We start from the raw sequence: 22,308 nt of genomic DNA on the forward strand, positions 1-22,308 counted from the left end.
ATGTATTAACAGTTTCACAACTGCTATCAAAACTTATTACTTATTAACTGAAATATTGGCAGTTTAAAGTAAAGATGGAATGAGAAGATGGATTGTAATTGTAATAACAAATCAAGGTCATAACCAGAATCAAACAAACAAAGGGCAAGTCATGAAGTAAAATCATAATGAGGAACGTATCAAGAGAGTCAAAAAACAGAATACTACATGCAGCCTGTGCTGAAGTCAAACAATAGAAAAGGATTGGGACATTATTCTTTATTTTCTTTTTTAAAAATATGAGAGGAGAAAGGATGAACTTTTAAAAAGAGTGAGTAATATCTCCTTCTTAAAATGTCTGAGTCATATACACTGTACAGTAATTTGTGACCACTATGAAGTGTATTTCTCTGACTCAGTAGCACTAAATATAAGAGGACTTGCACTTTTCTGTATGGTTAGCACTTATTTATTCAAAATTCACAAAAAAATGTGTTTCCCATTCATCTGGTTCAGTTGTGTGATAGGCTTTCTCATTTAATGGAAAAATGAAAGTCCCATCAGGACAGCAGTCCTACATTTTATGAAATCGGTGATTATTCTACGCAATTTTGAAGGAATATCAGTTCATCAGGAGGCACCCACCAGTTCAGTGTAACAGATATCATCCATATAGCAGCAGGCATTTATTTCAGTGCACAACTTCCAACCCCGAACAGAAAACAATGTCAAGGCTGCATGATTGGCACATTTCTATGCCACAATGTTAAAATTTTGCTAAGTTTTAGAATCCTTAGTTTATTGTAGGTATGACTAATGCATTTTGTTTTTTAGGGTAGACCAAGGCCTAAAGTGAGCTGGTCAAAGAATAATTTACCAGTAGACCCAAGCCAGGTTAGCATTCGTAACAGTGAAAGTGACAGCATTATCTTCATCCGGAAAGCTGAGAGAAAACATTCTGGAAAATACCAGATGATTGTTCAAGTAGAGAATTATCAAGACAAAGCTACAATAGACATTCAAATTGTGGGTAAGTCAAAGTTCATCTGAAGCAAATGCTTGCCTTTTCTTAGTAAACACTGCAATTTACTAAGAATTCATTCCTTCCATCACATGGATACAACAGGTTTTGTTTAGTAAGATTAAACGTGTACATCATAATTTGGCCTTATTATTATTATTATTATGATTAGGAAGATGCAGTGATTACCACTGCTGCATTACAGATCCAGATACCTGGATTTGAATCCTAATCTAATCATTTTCAAGTTTGTACGTTCTCCCCATGTCTTCTGCATTTTTCTCCACTTAGCCAGTTTTCTTTCCACATTCCAAAGACATACATAAATGTTAGGCTGATTGGTGACCCTAATATGACAGGGTATGGATGAGTGTGCTATGCGGATCAAGTATATTCAGTAAATGATTCAATGGATTAGGGTTACATAGCTTGGTATAATAAATAACTGGGATATAACTTTGTTGTTAAGTAGTAGGGTACTGTCTGTATACAGTACATAATGCCTGCTGATTTATACTCAAAGTTAGATAAGGGTGTGACATCTATACTGATTTTTAAATGAATATGTTTCCAATTACGTCTTCGTTTGAACCATCTAGAATTATACAAGAAATATTGTTTTATCTACCTCAAAAAAACAGTTTCTTCATTTCTCTCTGGTCTCCTGTTCTATCCAGGTATAATGGGAAAAAACATAACATTTGTTATTTTAAGAGCACAAATTAAGACATGTAGTAAGAAAATACCTCTAACAAATGTACTGAATAAGAGGAAGCATAGTGATATAGTGTATGTTATAATTTTTAAGAACCAGTTAATACTTTTAAAACATTCAGAACAGATAGAAAATGATTGTCTACCATTGTTTCTTTAAATTATTTTATCATTTTAATTTTTAAGGAACCATTAGCCCACTATTAAATATATAAAAAAAAATCTCCATTGAAAAACAAGGTAACAAATACAAAATTGTTTTTGTCAACATTCTGTAGGTGACTGCTTTCTAGCAGTTATTGTAAGCACTTTTAGCATGGGAAGGAAGCTATATAAATAAAATGTATTATTACGACTGTATATGTAAATGGTCTTAATATATCTTGAAATTAAAGTAAACATTGACCATTTACAGTACATTACAGCTGAATTTACTTTTGTGAGGTCCTGAATAGCTATTCTCCTAAAATTTAGTGATGAAGTTAATAAGGTATTTAAAGTGTGGGTATTTTTTCCAGACTTTTATGGCATTAGTAGTTCCCAACATGTATATGGGTAGTTTGTAATGTTTAGCAAAAGTTTCACATATACAAGTAAGTGTTCCACTGTTTGTGGTTTATATCAATATGCAATTACACTGTTATTCATTTTGATGGACTGAGAGAATGATGCTGTACTTCACAATAGCTGATCCTCAGTGATCACAAAAAGGATAAATAATAGTGCTTTTGGAAATTTAATCTAAAACTTTTTCCACACAGACCGACCTGGGCCTCCCCAGATTGTGAAAATCGCAGAAGTCTGGGGTGAAAATGTTGCCCTGGAGTGGACTCAGCCTAAAGATAGTGGCAATGCACCTATTACAGGCTACACCATTCAGAAGGCAGATAAAAAGACAATGGTATGCTGTTATTGTTTTTCCTTCTTTTTCACTTCCTGTTAAATGTCTTATATAATTGTAACAAGAATACCTCCTATCAGTCACTTCTGCCTATAATGAAAGTGATCAAGGTAAACATAAGAAATAATGGGTTTGGTAAATACAAATCAGAAGAGAGGGATGAACCAAGCAGGAGCACAAAATAGTAAACTCAGAATAATAAGTCTGTTATTATTTTGCTCTAGTTCTACAGGAACTTCCATCCATCCATCCATTTTCCAACCCGCTGAATCCGAACACAGGGTCACGGGGGTCTGCTGGAGCCAATCCCAGCCAACACAGGGCACAAGGCACAAACCAACCCACTGCAGTCTACAGGAACTTGGCTATAAAAATTGTTGTTGCCATAGCTTTCACTTTGGATTGCTTCTCTTCTTCCCTGCCCTCAGGAAATGAGTTCAAGTCTCTCTCACACACACACACACATTACTTCCCTTTCCTCTCACCTGCTTTACCCTCCACTTCTTACTGACCTCCTAACTTAAGACCAACTGGTGCACAGGCAGATGTCAGCCTTTCCAGGCTCCCTGGGGTTTGCTCTGTGGATATGATTACTATGGAAAAACCATCATCTTAAACCACTGCTCTTCAGAGTCCAGACTTGCATTGAAAACACAAGGAACCTGTGTCAAGTGATACTTGTCTCTATGTGGCATTTGCCTGATGTCCTGTATTGCTCTCTGAAAGGCCTCCTGGGTATTTCTAAGGTGACCATGAATTTTCTCCTGTTTGGGTGCTTTCTAGGATATAACCCCAAGGTTACTCCTCTTAGCCCTGGGTATTTCTGCGCTTGTTTGTCACTAATGGACCACTGTCTAGCAGCTGCCTTCACAACTTCAGCTGGCTTCCTACCAGTCAACCATCTACCCTTGGAGGTTTCTTGCTTCAGACATATCTTTTACATAACCCTGCTCTTGCAGTGTGGGGTTTTACCTTCTTTATTTGGACTTCCTGTTTTCTGGTACTCTCCTGGCCTTGTTACCCATGGAAACCAGCATTATTCATTATTCATAATATTCTGTATATTAGCAAAAATATATCCATTTGTTTATTCCTTTAAACATCTGGGCATTCCAGCCATTAAGTATGCAAGAAATTCTTTTTAATTCAATGTAGTTGAAGCAGAAACCTTGACAACCTTTATTAAGTGTCTGGATAAGATACTAGAACAACTTGGCTATTGGCAAAACAAACTAGCTTGATGGTCTTAATATTAATAATATTGTACATGTTTCAGAGGTTCAATTATCATACCCCATGACGATATGGCCCCAGCATCATGTACATACACAAAAAAGGCTTGAAATGTGTGTACACAACTTCTCCTATAATATTCTGGATTTATAATAGAAAATGTAATGGGAAAACTTGATCTGTATGTAAAACTTTGGAGAAAGTGGGAAATGATGACACCCCTGATCAAGTAGGGAAAAGCAGCCAAACCAGTGAAATGACGACTTGTGTGCATAGTAACTAATATCTCTGAGCCATTATTATAATGTGCATTGACATGGCAAACACATTAAACCTCTAATGTGACAAAAATGATGTACAGGCTCTATTTTAGTTCCCTTTTAAGAGGGCCAATGCTTTGTATTTGCACTGAAGAACTATTTTTGTTTTTTGGTCAGTTTGTGTAGCCTACCTGTTGTAATTTCTCAACAAACTGGCCAACAGGTAATGAATATATCAGCCAACCTTCAAATCCATCATGTCTGCTGTCCTGGAAGCAAAAAATTGACTATGGAGGCACAACATTCAATTTATGTATGGTGTGGGTATGCATCTGTAAAACATATGTTTTTGCCAACATAAAAAATAGACAAATAAAAAGGCAAAAAGGCAGCAGTGTCTGATTTTGCTAACGTAATCAGAGCAATTGGCTGTACTCACATTGCAATAAGGAAACCTAGTCAGAATGAAACTGCTTTTGTTAAACGTAAGCAGTGCCATTCTATTAATAGACAAGTCATCGGTGATACCAAGATGAGACTGGCCAGTGTCATGGTGAAGTGAGCTGTGTCAACCCATGATTCATTTATTGGGAGACAAAGTAGCACTGGCAGATGACTAATTGATTGTGCTATATGTGATGGCTGGCTTGCTGATAAGGTAACTGGCACAACCCTCAGTGTTTCATGTATTCTGTGCTATTCATTGTAACAGCAGTTATGTCATTACATGTGCCAGGTGGTAATGGTTGCCCTCTTAGACGTTACCACTTTATGCCCTTCTGCAACCATAGAGTGCAGAGTTAGAGGCATTACAATGCCATGCATGCTCTTGTGCGGTCAGTTAAAAAAGCAGTGAGTCTAAGCTGGAAGTTTTAATTCTCAATAATGGATGAAGCTAAATATGCTTCCACTTTAATTCTGAATCTTAATTCTGAATAAATACAGTATCCTACCTGTATATCTACACTTTCTGCATTCCTCTTAACCTGATCTGTCCTGTACATTTCTACAGCATATTAAACTATCACCCCTCCATATACTGTAGTTTAGCATGCTGCGGCTTAAGATAATCCTATTACTCCTGGCTATAAACTGCATACTTTGGAACACAAATCACGTTGTCTAAGATGTAATTCAGTAGTACAGGAAGATTTAGATAGATTTATTTATTTAGTTATTTATTTTATTTATGTATGTATGTATGTATGTATGCATGTATGTATTTATTTTTTGCTCTTCACTCCTCTTCTCAACATTTTTATCCTATTATTTTTAAACTGGACCCACAGTAAATTATCACCAATAATAATTATTGTTTTGTAAGTGATATTTCCAAATGAATCTATGATGTTTCTATATCAGCAAAGGAAAGAGGTAAAAAAGAAGGTTTTATTTCCTTAACTTTTGATTTTTAAAGAATATTTTTCTAGAAATGTAACCAAAATCTTCTGTGATCATTTGTTTCCATTCATGAGTAATACAGCTGTTATTAATGTTTTATTGCTTTTTAAAGGAGTGGTTTACCATAATTGAACATTATCACCGAACCAACATTACAATAACAGAGCTTGTCATTGGGAATGAGTACTATTTCAGAGTGTATTCAGAAAACATGTGTGGCCTCAGTGAGGATGCTACAGTAACCAAAGATTGTGCCATCATTGTGAAAGAAGGTCAGTTTTTTAACAAAGTGGCCATTTTTTGCAGTTTTTTCCTACAAAACTTGTTACTACTTGGAATTCCTAAGGAAACATAACTTAAGTGAAACTAAAAATATCTTGTCTAATTTTTGGAGGTATTATTCAGTTCTTGGAAATAGTAACATAGAATTGGTCAAAAATACTGGCACCATTTGTTTTTAAAGTGTATTTTACAACATGTAAGAAAAAGTACTAAATTCTTATTCCTAGTCACCCTTGCAGGATTTGCAGGTGTATATAATATTATATACTGTATGCCTGTAGCAGTTTGTTTTTGGCTTCAGAAATTAGTCAAACTACTTCTCCCTTTTTTATAACTGTGCATATGTTTTGTTTGATACTTCTGAGTAGATACACCACTATACTGAATCAATTCTTTTGCTTTTACAGGATCTAATTATAAGAATCCAGACTATGAAGACTTTGATTTCACAGAAGCTCCAAAATTTACTCATCCCCTTGTGAATACTTTTGCAGTTGCAGGATATAATGCAACTTTGAATTGCAGCGTACGCGCAAATCCACGGGTATGAATTTCTATTTTCTGAACAGTGATGGAGTTAATAGCTTTGGAGTTTATCAGCTGAGCATCTATATTTCTTAAATTAAATTCTGCAGATGTTATGTAACATTTTCTTTTGGAGGTAATAATACTTTTCCATATGAAATTGAATTTTTATAGAAAATTGTTAAGCCCTATTATAAAAAAGGGTTTTGGGGTAATCGTCAGCTTGAACAAAAAAGGGGGAGAAAAATGATCCTTCAGCCCCTCAAGCTTCCTTTCTTAACGTATACCTGCGTTATCCCAAAATCTAATCTAGGTGTCCACTATTTCTTCTTAATCTGTAGAACCCTGTAGTTTGTTCCATATCTCTAGGAGCCTTTATATGTATAAGTGTTTCTGCTGTTTCCTGAATGCACATCTCCTTAAGTTTCACAGGTGTGAGGTTCAGTTCAGTTTGTTTGCTAAATGTTCTTAAGTTTCTATAAATAAATAATGCCATGCCAAGAGTTATTCATTTTATATTATCATCCTTGTCTTTCACACTGATCTAGACTGTTGCTTGGTCATTTACCAGTGCAACATGCCATGTATAACTACTATGGAAGGTAACACATTCGCCATTATATGTATACTTTCTGCCTAAAACAACTCCACTGGCTCTTCTTGATCTAGGAAAGCAGCAGTTCTATTCCAAGATCCTCCCATATTCCCATGCTTCTCTCCCTGTCAAGGAGAGTGAGCCCAGAAATAATGCACAGAAACCTCATTTTATCCATTTCTGGTCATTACCCAGAGCTTGTGATCAAAGGGGAGAATGGGGATGTATACTGACCAGTTAATTATTTGCTTTATCCACAGATGTGGCTTCAGCCTCACCACCACAATCTGGTGCAAAGTTTATAAACCGTTGCAGCTACACTTAATTATTTGATCTCCCAATCACTTCTAGAATCACTCGAAAATGAGGTACTTGAAATATTCCACTTGGGACAGTTGTTCACCAATTACATACAGAGAATGACCCACTCTTTTGTGGAAGAGGGCCTTGACCTCAGATTTGTTAATTCTGTTCCTAATGTCATCATACTTTGTTGCGACCCATTTCAGTGTGTGCCAGAGGTGATAATCTAATGAGACCAAGAGGACATTATTTGCAAACAGAGATACAATGCTTAGGTTTGAAATTTTTGCTAAACTTTCATGATGGCTACAATGAGGAGGGGTATTTCTCAGGCCATTTTGTTCACAGGTTTTAAATAAGCCACCTGGAAATTTTTTAGTTAATCTATGATGGATTACAGAATTCTTTGTTTAAAAGTTTTAATTGTTTTAAATGTGCACTGTTCTTTTTTGGGTTTGTTGGTGTGTTTTATTGGTGTTTTGACCACTATCTTCTGCTTAAGAAGTCTTAAGCCTTACCAGTTTAGGTATGATCACACACAACTAACTTGATAACCAACTTTACATCTGTTTTTGATCTTTTTTGCTAAATAACCATGGGCATTAACTTATCACTCCAAGTTTTCTTTTATATAATCTCTTATTTTACATATAGTTGCACACCAACTCATTCTCATCATGACTGTTCCTGTACATTTTTGACTTTTTGCTGCTCAATCATTTATAATCTATGCCACTTTTATCCATCAGTTCTTGAAAATCTCCTTCAGTTGTTTTCATATATAGTCCAGCTGATGTATTAGTCTGAAAGAAATAGAGAAGATCGGGTGTAAGATGATTTCTAGCTGATGTTAGCTTGACAGTATTTGTCTGATTCATGCAGTCAACAATGGTGATAGTCGTAGGGTTTACTTGTTACTTATTTTCAGAGAGGAGGAGAACAACAACAACATTTATTTATATAGCACATTTTCATAGAAAAAAATGTAGCTCAAAGTGCTTTACAAAATGAAGAATAGAAAAATAGAAGACAAAATAAAAAATAAACATAAGTCAACATAGAATAAGTAAGGTCCGATGGCCAGGGTGGACAGAAAAAAAAAAAAAAACTCCAAAAGCTGGAGAAAAAAAAAAATCTGTAGGGGTTCCAGACCACAAGACCACCCAGTCCACTCTGGGCAATCTACCTAACATAAGTCAAACAGTCCTCTTTGTATTTAGGGTTCTCATGGAAGGACTTGATGATGATGGTCACGTAGACGTCTGGCTTTCAGTCCATCAATGTTGGAGCATCAGGGAAGATTTACATAACATTAAAACTGAATAAAATACATAGATGCCTTTTTTCCATTTCTGCCAAAAAACAACACTAGGTACAATATATTTTGTACTGTTAAAAAACTAGAATAATTTAATTAAGAAAGTTTGAGCTATTGCTAAGTTTAAATGTTTGTATACTAACTATGAAATAATTTTAAAAAATCAACTTTTATTACACAGCCAAAGGTAATGTGGATGAAAAATAAAATCATCATCACAGATGATCCACGCTACAGAATGTTCAGTAACCAGGGCGTATGCACCCTTGAGATTCGGAAGCCCAACCCTTATGATGGTGGCACCTATTCATGCAAAGCTATTAATGATTTGGGTGAGGCAGAAGTAGAGTGTAAGCTGGAAGTGAAAGGTAAGTGCTATTCAAGTATAAATATTGACAGGCTGCTAAAATGTTCCTCAGTACATAGAGGCAGAATGTATCCTCTGCCTCCTACAGCATTCACATTTAATGTTTCTAGTTGTCATTTGTAACATATTATCACTTCAAAATTACTACTATTCATTTATTATGCATTATGATGATATCCTGTTTGCACACTAGAAAAGACCAGATAAATCTGAGATAACTGCATTAACTTTGTACTAATGGAAGGGCACAGACAGTAACATTGTATGGTTTCAATAAAATCAAGGGATTGTGAAATACACAGCTAGGACTGCCACTAATCCATCATCTTGTGAGTAATAAATGCCATCATTTCATTATAACAGTATTAAACATTCCACTAAGTATTCAAGCCTTACTCACCAATCTGTAACATGCTTAAGAACAAATTCACCGTATTTATTACAGCTGCTGTCCGATACAAATACCAGACAGCTTGTCTAATGACACCTAGGGAAGTATTTCTCTCATGTCACAAAATAATGTGCCTTAATTTTATATAGCATAACTAATAGCATTCACCAACATACACTCCTTTACAAAGTAAATAATAAAATGAAACCTGAGTTATGAGTGCAGTAAAGTGTACGAAATATACAGTAATACACTAACATTATAGATTTAGCTGCCATAAAATTAGATATTTAGTTACCTTTCAAAATTGTGCTATTTTTGTGTTTATTTTAATTGTTGATATATTCCCTTATTTGTGAAATATGATTTAAGATTATACAACACAATATTTACATTTTATGATTCTGTAATGCGATTATCACACAGAAGAGTTATTTAATAGCTAAGAGTTAATAAAAGCTGTTATTTTAAGAAACGTTGCCCTCTGTCTCCAAAGAGGAGCAGCTGTTCATCCTGTCACAGATCACACAGGACTGTCAGCTTTGATTAGTCACACTACTATTAGAAAGAGTTCCAAAGAATTTTTTTTTCTAGTATCGGTCACCTACAAGTGTGTTAACTTAGTCCATAAGCAATGACAGATTTAGAGCCTTGGGAGTAAATCAGCCATACTAAAATTGCGTGCTCTCTACTAAATACATAGTGTTTCAGCACCTGTGCCACACAAAAACCAGGAAGCAAAATGTTATTGGTTTTCTTTATAATTTAGAAATTTAATTGTTACTCATTTGTCTAAAATCTCTATTACAGCTATATTCCATTAGTGTATCTCTCTAAACTGCTAAGAAGTCTTGGTTTACCAGTGGTAACCACATGTTGTCTGGTATGTTCTTATTGCCATTGTTTAGCAGCTTGTGACCTGGATATCAAGTATAGTGCAAGACAATATGTGACAACAGTGTTTGACCACCTGTCTTTGATTAACTCGAAATGGTGCATTCTCTTTCTTAATTTTATCTTTCATATTTATTTCCTTTTGGAGATCTCTTTTGACTGCTCAATTGCTTTTGCAATAATTATTATAGCCTGTCCAAATTTACATTTTTAGGTTGGTTTAAGTTTTTAAGGTTAATTTTTTCTATTGACATAATTATATCATAGTTATATTTTCCTTTTACCCCAAATTTGACTTCATTTAGTGTTATAAAATTTTATTAAGCATGTACAATCATCTTCATTTGGTAGTACACATTTAAGCTCTAACTCTTGGAATATACTGCCTTATCAGTATTTTCTTTTTAGTATTGCTCAGCCTTTTGCAAGTTGTATCTTAATGAATAGTAACAGGGATCAAGTAAAATAAATCACTTGAATTCAAGTGAATTTACTTTAACTCATTTTTTTTAATAGTTTCATGTTTCCTTTATGCAATAGATAACACCTGGGCTTCTGTCCCAGGAAGAGATGATAAACAGGATATATACTGTTAAATAGGAAGTAAAAAACTGGAACTTTTTTGATAGTTCATAGAAAGCAAGAAATAAAATTAAAAAACTTAAAAATCAGATGTTTTTCTGTTTTCTATTTAAACTTTAATATAGGTAGCGTGAATTGATTATCAGTTCACAGATAATTCAAATTCATGTCTTTTTGAAATAATTCTTAAGTCAAAATACTTTCTTTTTTGTTCACCTGCCAAGTTCAAAAAAGTCCTTATAAAAGTAAAGACATTGCCTGGCATTACCTATTAATTATAAGGTTACACTTAACAGATTGGACCTTTGGTATAAAGACAAACACCTGGTCAAAAAGAAATGCTTAGCAGCCAGTCGTCCCTATAACTATGCACACAGTAAACTGGGGGTTGTTGTAAGACAAAGTATACTGCTCAAAAAAATTAAAGGAACACTTTTTAATTAGAGTATAGCATCAAGTCAATGAAACTTCTGGAATATTAATCAGGTCAGTTAAGTAGCAGAGGGGTTTGTTAATCAGTTTCATCTGCTTTCATGTTAATTAAATGTTCCTTTATTTTTTGTGAGCAGTTTATATATGTAGAAACATAAAAGGTGACATTCTTTGTTTCTACTTTTCATTCATAGCTCACAATTCCACATTAGTTGAGTATACAACAAAACTGCAGTTTTGTCTTCATAACCCTATTACTGTGGGAACTATAATTAAAAGGTTTTTTGTGACTGTTGTACAGAATTTTAGAAGATGTGTTGTACATTTACTTTAAAAACATGAAATGTTTATATCAAGACTTGATGCATAATGTGCAAAATCTATACGAAACACATGACAACAGTGTTCGGCAACTCATTCATTTCTCCAATGTGTTTCTAAGGCAGGTCTTAGAATAGTGGTGACTGTTGTCTTTTCATTGTGCATCACCAGTTTATACACATAACATATCTCAGTTTAAAACAAACACAACTAAGAAGTTGCTCTGTTGTATTCCTCTTCTTTTGTTTGACATATTGTCCTATTCCATTGCCGTGATTACTAATTGGATGAATAGGCAATATTGATATGAATGCCAGTTAATCCGTGTGTAAACGTTTACCTCAATAGCTAAAAAAGCTCATGGACAGTGCAGTTACCACTGGAATTGTGACTAATTGAAGGGACAAAAACATATCCTTTGTTACAGATTTGAATTGTTTACAATATTATTATTATTACAAAAATGTAATAAATGTACAACAAATATTGAAAGCAAATACTGTCAAAACTCCTTCATGCCAGCTAAAAGAGAAAGTTAATGCACATTAAAGTGTTGGGGGCCTATCATTCATTACAGTGAAATATTCCCAGTTTCCTGGAGGTGTAAAGTGGTGACAGTAATAGATGAACCACCATGCTGCCTCTCTAAGATCAACAAGAGATTTAACTATATGTTGTTTGATCCACCCATTTTGTATTCTTTACATTTAATTCATATTTGTGAGTGAAACTGTTTTCATAGTGAATTTAGAAAATACTTACTGATAAATCTTTTATTTATAACATTAGATCACAAAGTTACTTTAAGAGTTTTTCATTTAGTTTCCCCATAATTAAACATGCTTAGTCTATGCTAAGTGAATCTGTATTCTGGCACAAGAAAATAAAAAACATATACAGTACTGTTTCTTGGTTTACAAGAGATGGTTTAGAAATCACAAATCCATCCTGTAAATACTACATGAAAGTAAGACAAAAGTTTGTTGAAAGTCATTTCTATTGCAAATTGAAGGCACAGTTTTAGCACAGTGGAAGAACTGATGATCATGTTAATTATATTTAGACATTTATTAACCAGTAGACTGTTATCACATCATGGGTTGGCTCTTGCCTTTTGTACTATGTTGACAGTGCTCCATTTTCCATGACCATGAACTGAACTAAGTAATTTTGAAAATAGTTAGATTAATGGGTAATCATGTTGATTAAGCAACAAGCAATCTACAGTATATTGTTATCTGATTTTTTTCCAGATTTCCATGATGTATGAATATAATCAAGCACACATAGCCTAGAATTTTCTGACTTCATTCATACCTAAACAGACCAAAGAAATGGCTAAATTTAAAGCTATTTGTTTGCCTTTATAGCAGACCATGAAAGTGTTTTAACATGATAAGTGAAACGATAAGTGACAAAGTGAATGCCTTTCCTCATATATGAGGTTCATTAAACAGTTAAGATAAATTACTGGTGCATTTGTACAGTACAATGTACAGTACAATGTGAATATACACTCACCTAAAGGATTATTAGGAACACCATACTAATACAGTGTTTGACCCCCTTTCGCCTTCAGAACTGCCTTAATTCTACGTGGCATTGATTCAACAAGGTGCTGAAAGCATTCTTTAGAAATGTTGGCCCATATTGATAGGATAGCATCTTGCAGTTGATGGAGATTTGTGGGATGCACATCCAGGGCACGAAGCTCCCGTTCCACCACATCCCAAAGATGCTCTATTGGGTTGAGATCTGGTGACTGTGGAGGCCATTTTAGTACAGTGAACTCATTGTCATGTTCAAGAAACCAATTTGAAATGATTCAAGCTTTGTGACATGGTGCATTATCCTGCTGGAAGTAGCCATCAGAGGATGGGTACGTGGTGGTCATGAAGGGATGGACATGGTCAGAAACAATGCTCAGGTAGCCCGTGGTATTTAAACGATGCCCAATTGGCACTAAGGGGCCTAAAGTGTGCCAAGAAAACATCCCCCACACCATTACACCACCACCACCAGCCTGCACAGTGGTAACAAGGCATGATGGATCCATGTTCTCATTCTGTTTACGCCAAATTCTGACTCTACCATTTGAATGTCTCAACAGAAATCGAGACTCATCAGACCAGGCAACATTTTTCCAGTCTTCAACTGTCCAATTTTGGTGAGCTCGTGCAAATTGTAGCCTCTTTTTCCTATTTGTAGTGGAGATGAGTGGTACCCGGTGGGGTCTTCTGCTGTTGTAGCCCATCCGCCTCAAGGTTGTGCGTGTTGTGGCTTCACAAATGCTTTGCTGCATACCTCGGTTGTACCGAGTGGTTATTTCAGTCAAAGTTGCTCTTCTATCAGCTTGAATCAGTCGGCCCATTCTCCTCTGACCTCTAGCATCAACAAGGCATTTTTGCCCACAGGACTGACGCATACTGGACGTTTTTCCCTTTTCACACCATTCTTTGTAAACCCTAGAAATGGTTGTGCATGAAAATCCCAGTAACTGAGCAGATTGTGAAATACTCAGACCGGCCCGTCTGGCACCAACAACCATGCCACGCTCAAAATTGCTTAAATCACCTTTCTTTCCCATTCTGACATTCAGTTTGGAGTTCAGGAGATTGTCTTGACCAGGACCACACCCCTAAATGCATTGAAGCAACTGCCATGTGATTGGTTGATTAGATAATTGCATTAATGAGAAATTGAACAGGTGTTCCTAATAATCCTTTAGGTGAGTGTATTAGCAAAAGGAAAATGCCAAACATTTTTGTGACACTTGATTAATTCATTTGAAATTGCTACATTTTGTAGATTGAATTCATTACAATATTTGAAAATATTAAAACTGGACTGACATAAGTTAGCAATGAAAAGAGGTGCAAAATTGTGACATTTAGAATTTTTAGTAGAGTTTGTTCTCTGTACTTCTCTTCATGGCTCCTTATCACCTGATGTATGTGCTGAATGTTGTACCAGGTTGTGTCAGTGATGGGTGTGCTATATCCATCCATTGCAATTTCTGAAACTGAGAACATGTGCTATATTTTAGTCCAAATGAGTATTAAATGAAAGGCCAGATGAAGGATGTCAAACCGAATGTAAGAATTAAAAGAATTTAAAACTAGATACAAAAATATTGTTTTAAAGCTTATGAAACTTTGATGACCAAATTAGAGAAAGAATTGATCTCTACTTTGCTTCAGTAACTGTAATGGATGGTGTTGTAGCCTTAATTTCAATACAGTGGTAGTGATAATTAGGACAAAAAAAGAAAGGTATTGATAAAACCGTTGTGACAAAGTTCAGATAGCCTTTGACTGACTCATGCTTTTTCATAACACTTCATTATATTGCTTAAATTACTTATATGATTCTTTCCTTTTTTGTGCTGATAATTTTGGTTTATTTACATCTGTGTTTTTCATCCCTTGCAACACTAAGTTTTCACCCTAGTATTGCATTGTAACTCTAAGTAAACTGTTTTAAACCCTTTTTTCTTCTCTCCCTTAGTTGCATAAGGATTTGTGAGTGTATGTGTTCATCCAAGGTAAGCTTTCATATGGTCAAGGCATATGAAGCTTATTTTTGTCATTATGCCCATTTCAGATCAAGCATCTAAATTCTTTATTAGCATATGTTTTAAAAGTTGTACTACTATGTTAAACCCTTATCTAGTATTACTTACTGCTTGTGTAACCCCATCCCTTTTCAGTAACTCACAATATTGTGGTAGATAGTTACTAAGGTGAGTATTATGTCTGTGACTTCATTCTGAGAAAAACGTTATTGATATTTTGAAATGTTTCTGTTTGTTAGGTAGTGAACATATAGATACTGTTGATTCAAGTGAACTGTAAACAGGTTGTGGCTGCATGTAAAGTAATGTTATATAGGAATCTTGATTTCTAGACTCGGAATGACATGACATAAGTGAGAATGTGTGTAACATACAGTAGGTTGTTGAAGTAAAAATTGATTAGGAATGCTGTGGTTACAGCAGTCACTTCAATAGTTTTATAATTAAATTGCATGCAGAATTTGCTAAGTAAACGGCATAACACAAAAACACGCAAAACAAACTAAAGTCTATGTTTGTCTAAGTACCTGTGATACAGTAAAGGGATATTAATAGCAAACGCTTTAAAATTCTGACCTTAGGTCTATTACTAATCATAAGTGAGAAACAATGTTGACTAGATAAGTAAATAATATAAGGAAAATATTGCATTTTTAAATACTTGTAAATTTAGATTTATTGCTTCTACTTTCAGTTTTTTCATTTTTTTATTGGTACACATATATGCTTTGGAATAAATAGGAATACAGTAGTAAGGAAATGCAATGGTGTAATACAAAATAGAACAGATATCCATATTACCCCAAAATTTAAATCCCTGTTACAGACTGTACCACAGAGGATTTTATTTATGTACTGAGCCCATCATAAAATATCCTGTGTGTTTAAGGATATTGTATCTCTTTAAATATTAAATAAAACTTAGTTATTTTTATTTCACAATTTACAGCAGTTCTTTTTAAATGCCATGCTTTAATAGGTCTTTCTGTTAGCACTTGCTTGCAACTGTACAAACAGTTGCATGACTAGTCCTCTAGCCAGACTGGTTTTATCTTAAAGGATGATTTGTGGGAAAAGATACCATGAGCAAAGAGGAAGTGAACCTCAGATTGTGTGTCTCCTGGTTCTGTAGGAGAAAATGTGTGTGGTTTAGCTACCTGTAATTTTGCATGTGAAATTTCCTACAAAAAAAATGGTGGAAGACTAACAATATACTGTTCTTTTTTGCTTTCTACTCTCAGACCATGAATTGGGTGGTAAGTGTAGCACACTGACAGGTTGTCTTTCACCCCTCAGTTGTTTTGTTGAGAAAGTATAAGGTGAATACTCAAAGAAGGAGTTATCAAAAAGGTTTGAGCCTGACCTATTAGGAGATATGCAAGAAAATCAAATGGGTTTTATTTTTCACCCTAAAGCACATGAATGGGAACACAGTACATCTGTTATAGTATTCATGATGTTTTTCAATGCCACTCAAATAATGTGTTTTACTTTACTCTTGCAATTTCTTCATCATTGGCACCGTATTGAAAGTTCAACATGGGTAGCAGTAGCTTTTAAGATTTGGTGCCAAGTGATAGTCTTGCAGTGCCAGGTCTAGTGAGCAGAGTGGGCATGGCATATCTTTGGCTTTGTGAATCCAGAATTTCACAAAGCCACCTTTGTAACCCAAGAAGTGTAAGCAAGAACATATTGTGAAGCAGATGAAGGAATTTTAACATCTTTCCTTGCTTCTCTTCTTTATGCGATTGCCTCAATACCAATGCAAATCACCATAATACGAACTGTTTATGTGGACATTTTGATTATCTAAGCAATGTGGACTACATCTTTAATATCATACAAAATTGTACATATGATCTTCTGTTGTTTCAATTGTTCTTTAAACTCTGGGCCATAGTGATATATGCAAGATTTGTCTCCAGTTATGAAATGTTTTTTACTCTTCATCCAGTACTTCCTTTGGTGGAGATTCTCCTTTGAACACCAGATGCTTCATTGAGTCCATATTGTGACCATCCACTGCACACAGACTTTGCTAATGTTTAATTGTTTATGAAGACTGAATTCAACTGACACACAACTAATCCCTGTAGTGTCTGCTGTCTTATATACTCTACATCTTTGATTGCCTGTTGCAATTTGATCTACAGTAGCAACATTTTCTTCTGTCTTCAATATTGAAGGCTGGCCAGACCCTGGATCACCTTTAAGAAACACCCTGCCACAGTGGAATTCTACAGCCAGTCTACTGACTTTTGCATATAAAGGCTTTTCCTTGTATACGTTAACTAGGCAAGAGAGAATCTCTTACTGCGTATTGCTTTTTAGCGTTAGACATTTTACTAATAGCATGATACTGGATTTTTTAGTTTTTGGCATCTTTGATGACTTGGTTTTTATAACCATACACTATAAAGAAACATACACTATAAAGCACAAATGTACAAAGGAGCTAATCTTTGGCCACTGAAAATAATCCACATCATAGAACTGTCAGGCTCAAAACATTTTGATCACCACCACAGTATGAATATTTTTAGTTCTCATATGAAATAATTCAATAGATAGTACATAATTGCAGATTTTTCAAAGTATTGTAGTGTTTTCTTGACAATGAGTTACAGACTACATAGCTACAAGATACACTACATTGTGATTACTGTATAATAACTAATATGTAATCATGATGGGATGTTCATGTATAAATCTTACTGTAATTATCACATTATTATATATTCATCAGCTTTTCTAATGAAATCCCACAAAGGCTTTTTACAGAAATAGATCCAGAGTTCTTTTCCACCATTAATGTAGAAAAAAGTGCATTTCAAACACTTTTTAGTTTTTTTTTTTTTTCTGATGCCTGACACTTATTTTGAGTACTTCTGTCTAACACAATAAAATTCTAGGCTGATTCACGTAAATGGTTATTCATTGAGTTGAGCATGGTTCAGTTATACATATTTAGAACTTGTACTGATTATCAAATATCAATTGAGACCAAGTTATATTTGTGTTAACAGTCATCTCAATAACCTTTGATAAATTCAATTGAACTGAACTGAAATGAAATGAACAAATTTCCTTTTTTTTACTTTTATTGTTCATATAATATTTAGTATAAGCTTAATCAATAATATGAAATCAAAGAATATGCATCATTCTCTTTACTGTACAATAAAAATATGATGATTTTTATTGTGGCATTTTGTACTAAGCTCTACCGCATTTCTAATAGTTTTTTTTCCTGTGTTGTATTATATTTACTTATTAGATGATTAAATCAGAATCAGACAAACTGAATGATCTCTTTTTGGCAAACACTTTGCATTTCCTAATTAGAAACTTTTTCTTTTCTGCCAGGTGGGTTTACATTCTATGAGCTTATGCAACAGGGGGTGCCTTTACACCTCATTAATAACTACATGAATGAGATGAAGAACTCTGAACAGGACAAGAAATGAGCACCTGATGTTTATTCAGGATCAGATTCATCACCATCAATCAGCTATTTGCTGTTAACATGCTTCTTCATCCATATTGAAGGTGTAGCCCCTGTATGCTCAAACAATGTGCAGTAAAACTAAACATGGGTGACTGAATTTTTCTCTGACTGTTGTACATTTCTCTTTTTAAGTTTGTTGTTTAACATTTAAAGCATGGAATCTGGTGTTTAACATATACCATGTAACTATTGCATCAGACCTCTAATAGCAGGGAAACGTAGAGGGAGAAAGAGCAAGTAAGAGTGAGAGAAATGCTATAAATGGGAGGCTGATCAACAGTATTGCTTTCCAAAACTTGTGAATGTTCTACAGTCAAATTAATTTTACAAACCCATCTTAGAACTTCAGATGAGTTCCTTGAAACCCAAATGTGGTCACCAGGGACATCAAGACGTTTATCCTCCATCTGCTTAAGCATGCAGAAAGAAAATCATAATAAATGCAATCAGTGCTAGATGACTGCTGACAGCCCTTCATGTTTATCATCTAACCTAGTGAGACATAAAAGATGTTAATACACACAAGAGATTATTGCCACTGTTTAGTTTTGTAAACAGCCTTTATTTCAGTATCCATCCATCGCTTTTCTGACCCATGCAATCTAAGTTTAATTCAATTCAGCTCAATTTATTATTGCATAATGTTCTTCACTGAGTGCTGGCTCAGAGTACATACATTATTGTATTTTGAACTATAATACACTAAAAGAGGTTATTAAGCCATATAAATTGTGTGCATAAAGACATAAGTTACATTACAGTAAAACAGAATGAATTTCAATGGTTAACATTAGCATACCATTACAGTATAAAGGCCTGTTAACATTATAATTGACATATAACCAGCCAAAATAATTGGAGAAGTAAACAAAAATCCAGATAAAAGCAAATAAAACAGTTAACACTTACATTCAGAGTCAAGGGAAGTCAACTTATAACACATTTATGCAAATCTAGTTTTGGTATGATGACAAGTTAATAATGATATAGCTAATAAATGTTTTAGCATCCTGTTGTATCTAAATATTTTTTTCTCTATGTTGCTATTGAAGTGTGCACTGTGACAAATGTATCAAGATGTTCTGCGTAGTACTTTAGTTTATGTGGTGAAACATACCTTCACTATGCAGGGCTAAAATGTCAATGTGGGAAAAAAAATGTTTCGCTTTGCATAATACACGGATGACTTGGCAACAACAGTGATACATGATGTAGAATACTTGTAATTTGGAAGAAAGGTTTGTATTGATGACACTAACTTTTGCTGAAATAATAATGCACATGTCAAACAATTTGAAAAAAATTCCTTTAATTAAAAAGTTTGTATTATATCTGTGCAAAGTCAAATGTGAGTGAATTTTTGAATGACACTAACGTAAATCTGTCAGCTTGAGTTGCCCATTCTAGTTAATTTTAGCTGACTGTATTATAGGGTAGAAGATGCATCAGGTGGAGTAAGCTAGGCAGGTGTCTGTATCTGGCTGTAAACCTTAGTAATAATCCGATTTCAGTTCTTCCCAAATTTAAACATATATACACCCCATTATTGCATTCACCTTTGATTCTGTAGGACAAATATTTTAATCTACCTTGAACATCTACAAATTGGGATTTTTGTAATGATCATAACAATTGGATTGTTTATTTTTAAAGTTTAACTTAGGTTTTGCATTGTACAGCCATTAATGTGGCAAAGACAACCACTGTTGACTGACCACATTTGCTGCTCAGTTTTTTTATTTTAGTTTAATAATGAACAAAAGTATCTAATAAACCCCCAGGAAAGGACACAGATAAATATTAATTTGTATTTCATGTGAATTGCATGAAGTCTTTCATTGGAGTATCCTTCTCTTAACTTTCAAAGAAATAAATGTTCCACATAATTGGAAATCAGTGTGTCCATTTTTTACTATGAATATTCTTTTGTATAACCCCTGTTCCCTGGTTTTAAGATTATGCAAAATAATGTTCTCATTTAAGATTCTTTGTGTTTTTCAAATTTATACTGTTACAGTAACATTAATGTACAATATGTCAATTTTTCCTGAAAAGTATTAATCTTATTTATATACTGTATGTATTACAGTAATTTCTACAGTAACTGGTATCTGATTTCAAGGCTGAAAAAGGATGTGCTCCCACCTTGGAATAATGTGTGAAGCATGTTTTTCATGTAGCTTTCAAAGTGGTTTTATCTGTTAATAAATAAAATGTCTCTTACACCTTTGATTCATTATGTTCACAGTTTATTTTAGCCACTGCCTCACCGTCTCATTAGTCTTTGTCTTATTGTTGCAAATGCAACAACCTATTGGATCTTCAGTCATATTTTTTTATTGCTTGATATGCCAAGAAAGATTGAAGAAACCAGGCATGAGTGTTCAGAAACTCACACGCTTCTTTTCCTGTACATTTATATTTCATTTTAATGTTCTTTATGACAATTTCACTTTGGTTATCTACTTGATGTTCAAGATAAACCACTAAACATCATTTTAAAATAATATGCTATAAAAGACTTAAGTCATTGCCTTAATTCTCACTCTCATTCTGAACAGGTAGCAGAAAAGTAGTGCCGTTTATGGTCAGCAAAGACCTTCCAGAATACATTTTACACCACCATATAGGCAAACATCTTAAACTGAAGCAAGTAGCACAAAATGTGTCAAAAGGAAAGATAATGCTCAGGCTTTTGGTGAACTACATACATAAACTTATTGAAAATGTATGACATGATGCAATTTCATCATCTGAATACCTTTGAAGAGAAAATCAGTACACAATGTATGGAAAGCTAAAGCAGAAACTGAAATATTTGGGAGGTTGTGGATAAAATGATTCTTCAAAAATATACAGTATTGATCTTATGTTCTAATATATGACACAAATAAAAAGATGATTAATCAGATAATTTGAATATATTGCACAAGTTATTCTGGGATTTATTATTTTGAAAAGACACATTATATGGCAAAGAATACTTAGTGAGCAATATATTGTAAAAAAAAAAAAAACTACAACACTAAATAATTCTACAAAGTAGGGTTAATAGATGGAATATAGATAAGTGTCTAAAACATATTGCTGCTTTATAACCAAATGCAAAAGTGGTAAAGCAGCCCTGAAAGTCAACAGAAGACAAATTTATAAATTGCAGATGTATTGCATTTGCCAAAAGATAAAGTCTTGCCAATAAAAGAGAAGAGGGAAGCAAACTGCAGCATTATTCAGGTCAATTATTTTTAGTAGTGCTTTTTTTCCCTGAAGACCAACTGAGATCACTTGCATATATTTTTAAAAACAATAAATTAATATTTCATAATCAATTAATGTTTACATACATAATCACAAATCAATTTCAATGTACTATAATGGATAAAATATGACTAAATGTAATAGAAACAGCCTTATTTATGCAACGTTAGTCGTATTATTTATGTGGGAGACAAAGATTACATCGCAATTTTTTTTATCTAAGATGACTTATGCAGACCATTAGAAATCAGATTTCCTTTAATTTCTCCTCTTGCTGGTGCGGATCTGAAAAGAAATCTTTCAGTTCTATCAACCAGCACAGCCTCGCCACGAGGCAATGTTCAAATTCCAGATGGGCAGTTTGGTAGTGAGGTAACAATGTTGACCTATGCACCAAAATTTCATCTACCATATGCAAGTTCTGGCCATTAAAGATAACCAGGTGGTTG

At 34.2% G+C, this 22,308-nt stretch overlaps 1 protein-coding gene across 12 annotated transcripts in view; it reads left to right on the forward strand.

Annotated features, from left to right (window-relative positions):
- Window positions 1-20,833, forward strand: part of mybpc1 (myosin binding protein C1) — a 137,208-nt gene extending 116,375 nt beyond the window's left edge. For 11 of the 12 annotated variants that reach the window (XM_039761691.1, XM_039761693.1, XM_039761692.1 and 8 more), the window contains 6 exons: window positions 814-1,009; window positions 2,476-2,615; window positions 5,622-5,781; window positions 6,199-6,335; window positions 8,714-8,900; window positions 18,460-20,833. In XM_039761691.1, the coding sequence (XP_039617625.1) occupies window positions 814-1,009; window positions 2,476-2,615; window positions 5,622-5,781; window positions 6,199-6,335; window positions 8,714-8,900; window positions 18,460-18,560 (921 nt within the window). In that variant the 3' untranslated portion in view covers window positions 18,561-20,833. Of the gene's footprint in view, window positions 1-813; window positions 1,010-2,475; window positions 2,616-5,621; window positions 5,782-6,198; window positions 6,336-8,713; window positions 8,901-15,026; window positions 15,064-18,459 lie in introns of all 12 variants that reach the window. The other variant, XM_039761702.1, reaches the window with a different exon arrangement.
- Window positions 20,834-22,308: the final 1,475 nt, after the last annotated feature.

The sequence above is a fragment of the Polypterus senegalus genome, chromosome 8 (genome assembly GCF_016835505.1).
Source record: "Polypterus senegalus isolate Bchr_013 chromosome 8, ASM1683550v1, whole genome shotgun sequence".
NCBI lineage: Eukaryota > Metazoa > Chordata > Cladistia > Polypteriformes > Polypteridae > Polypterus > Polypterus senegalus.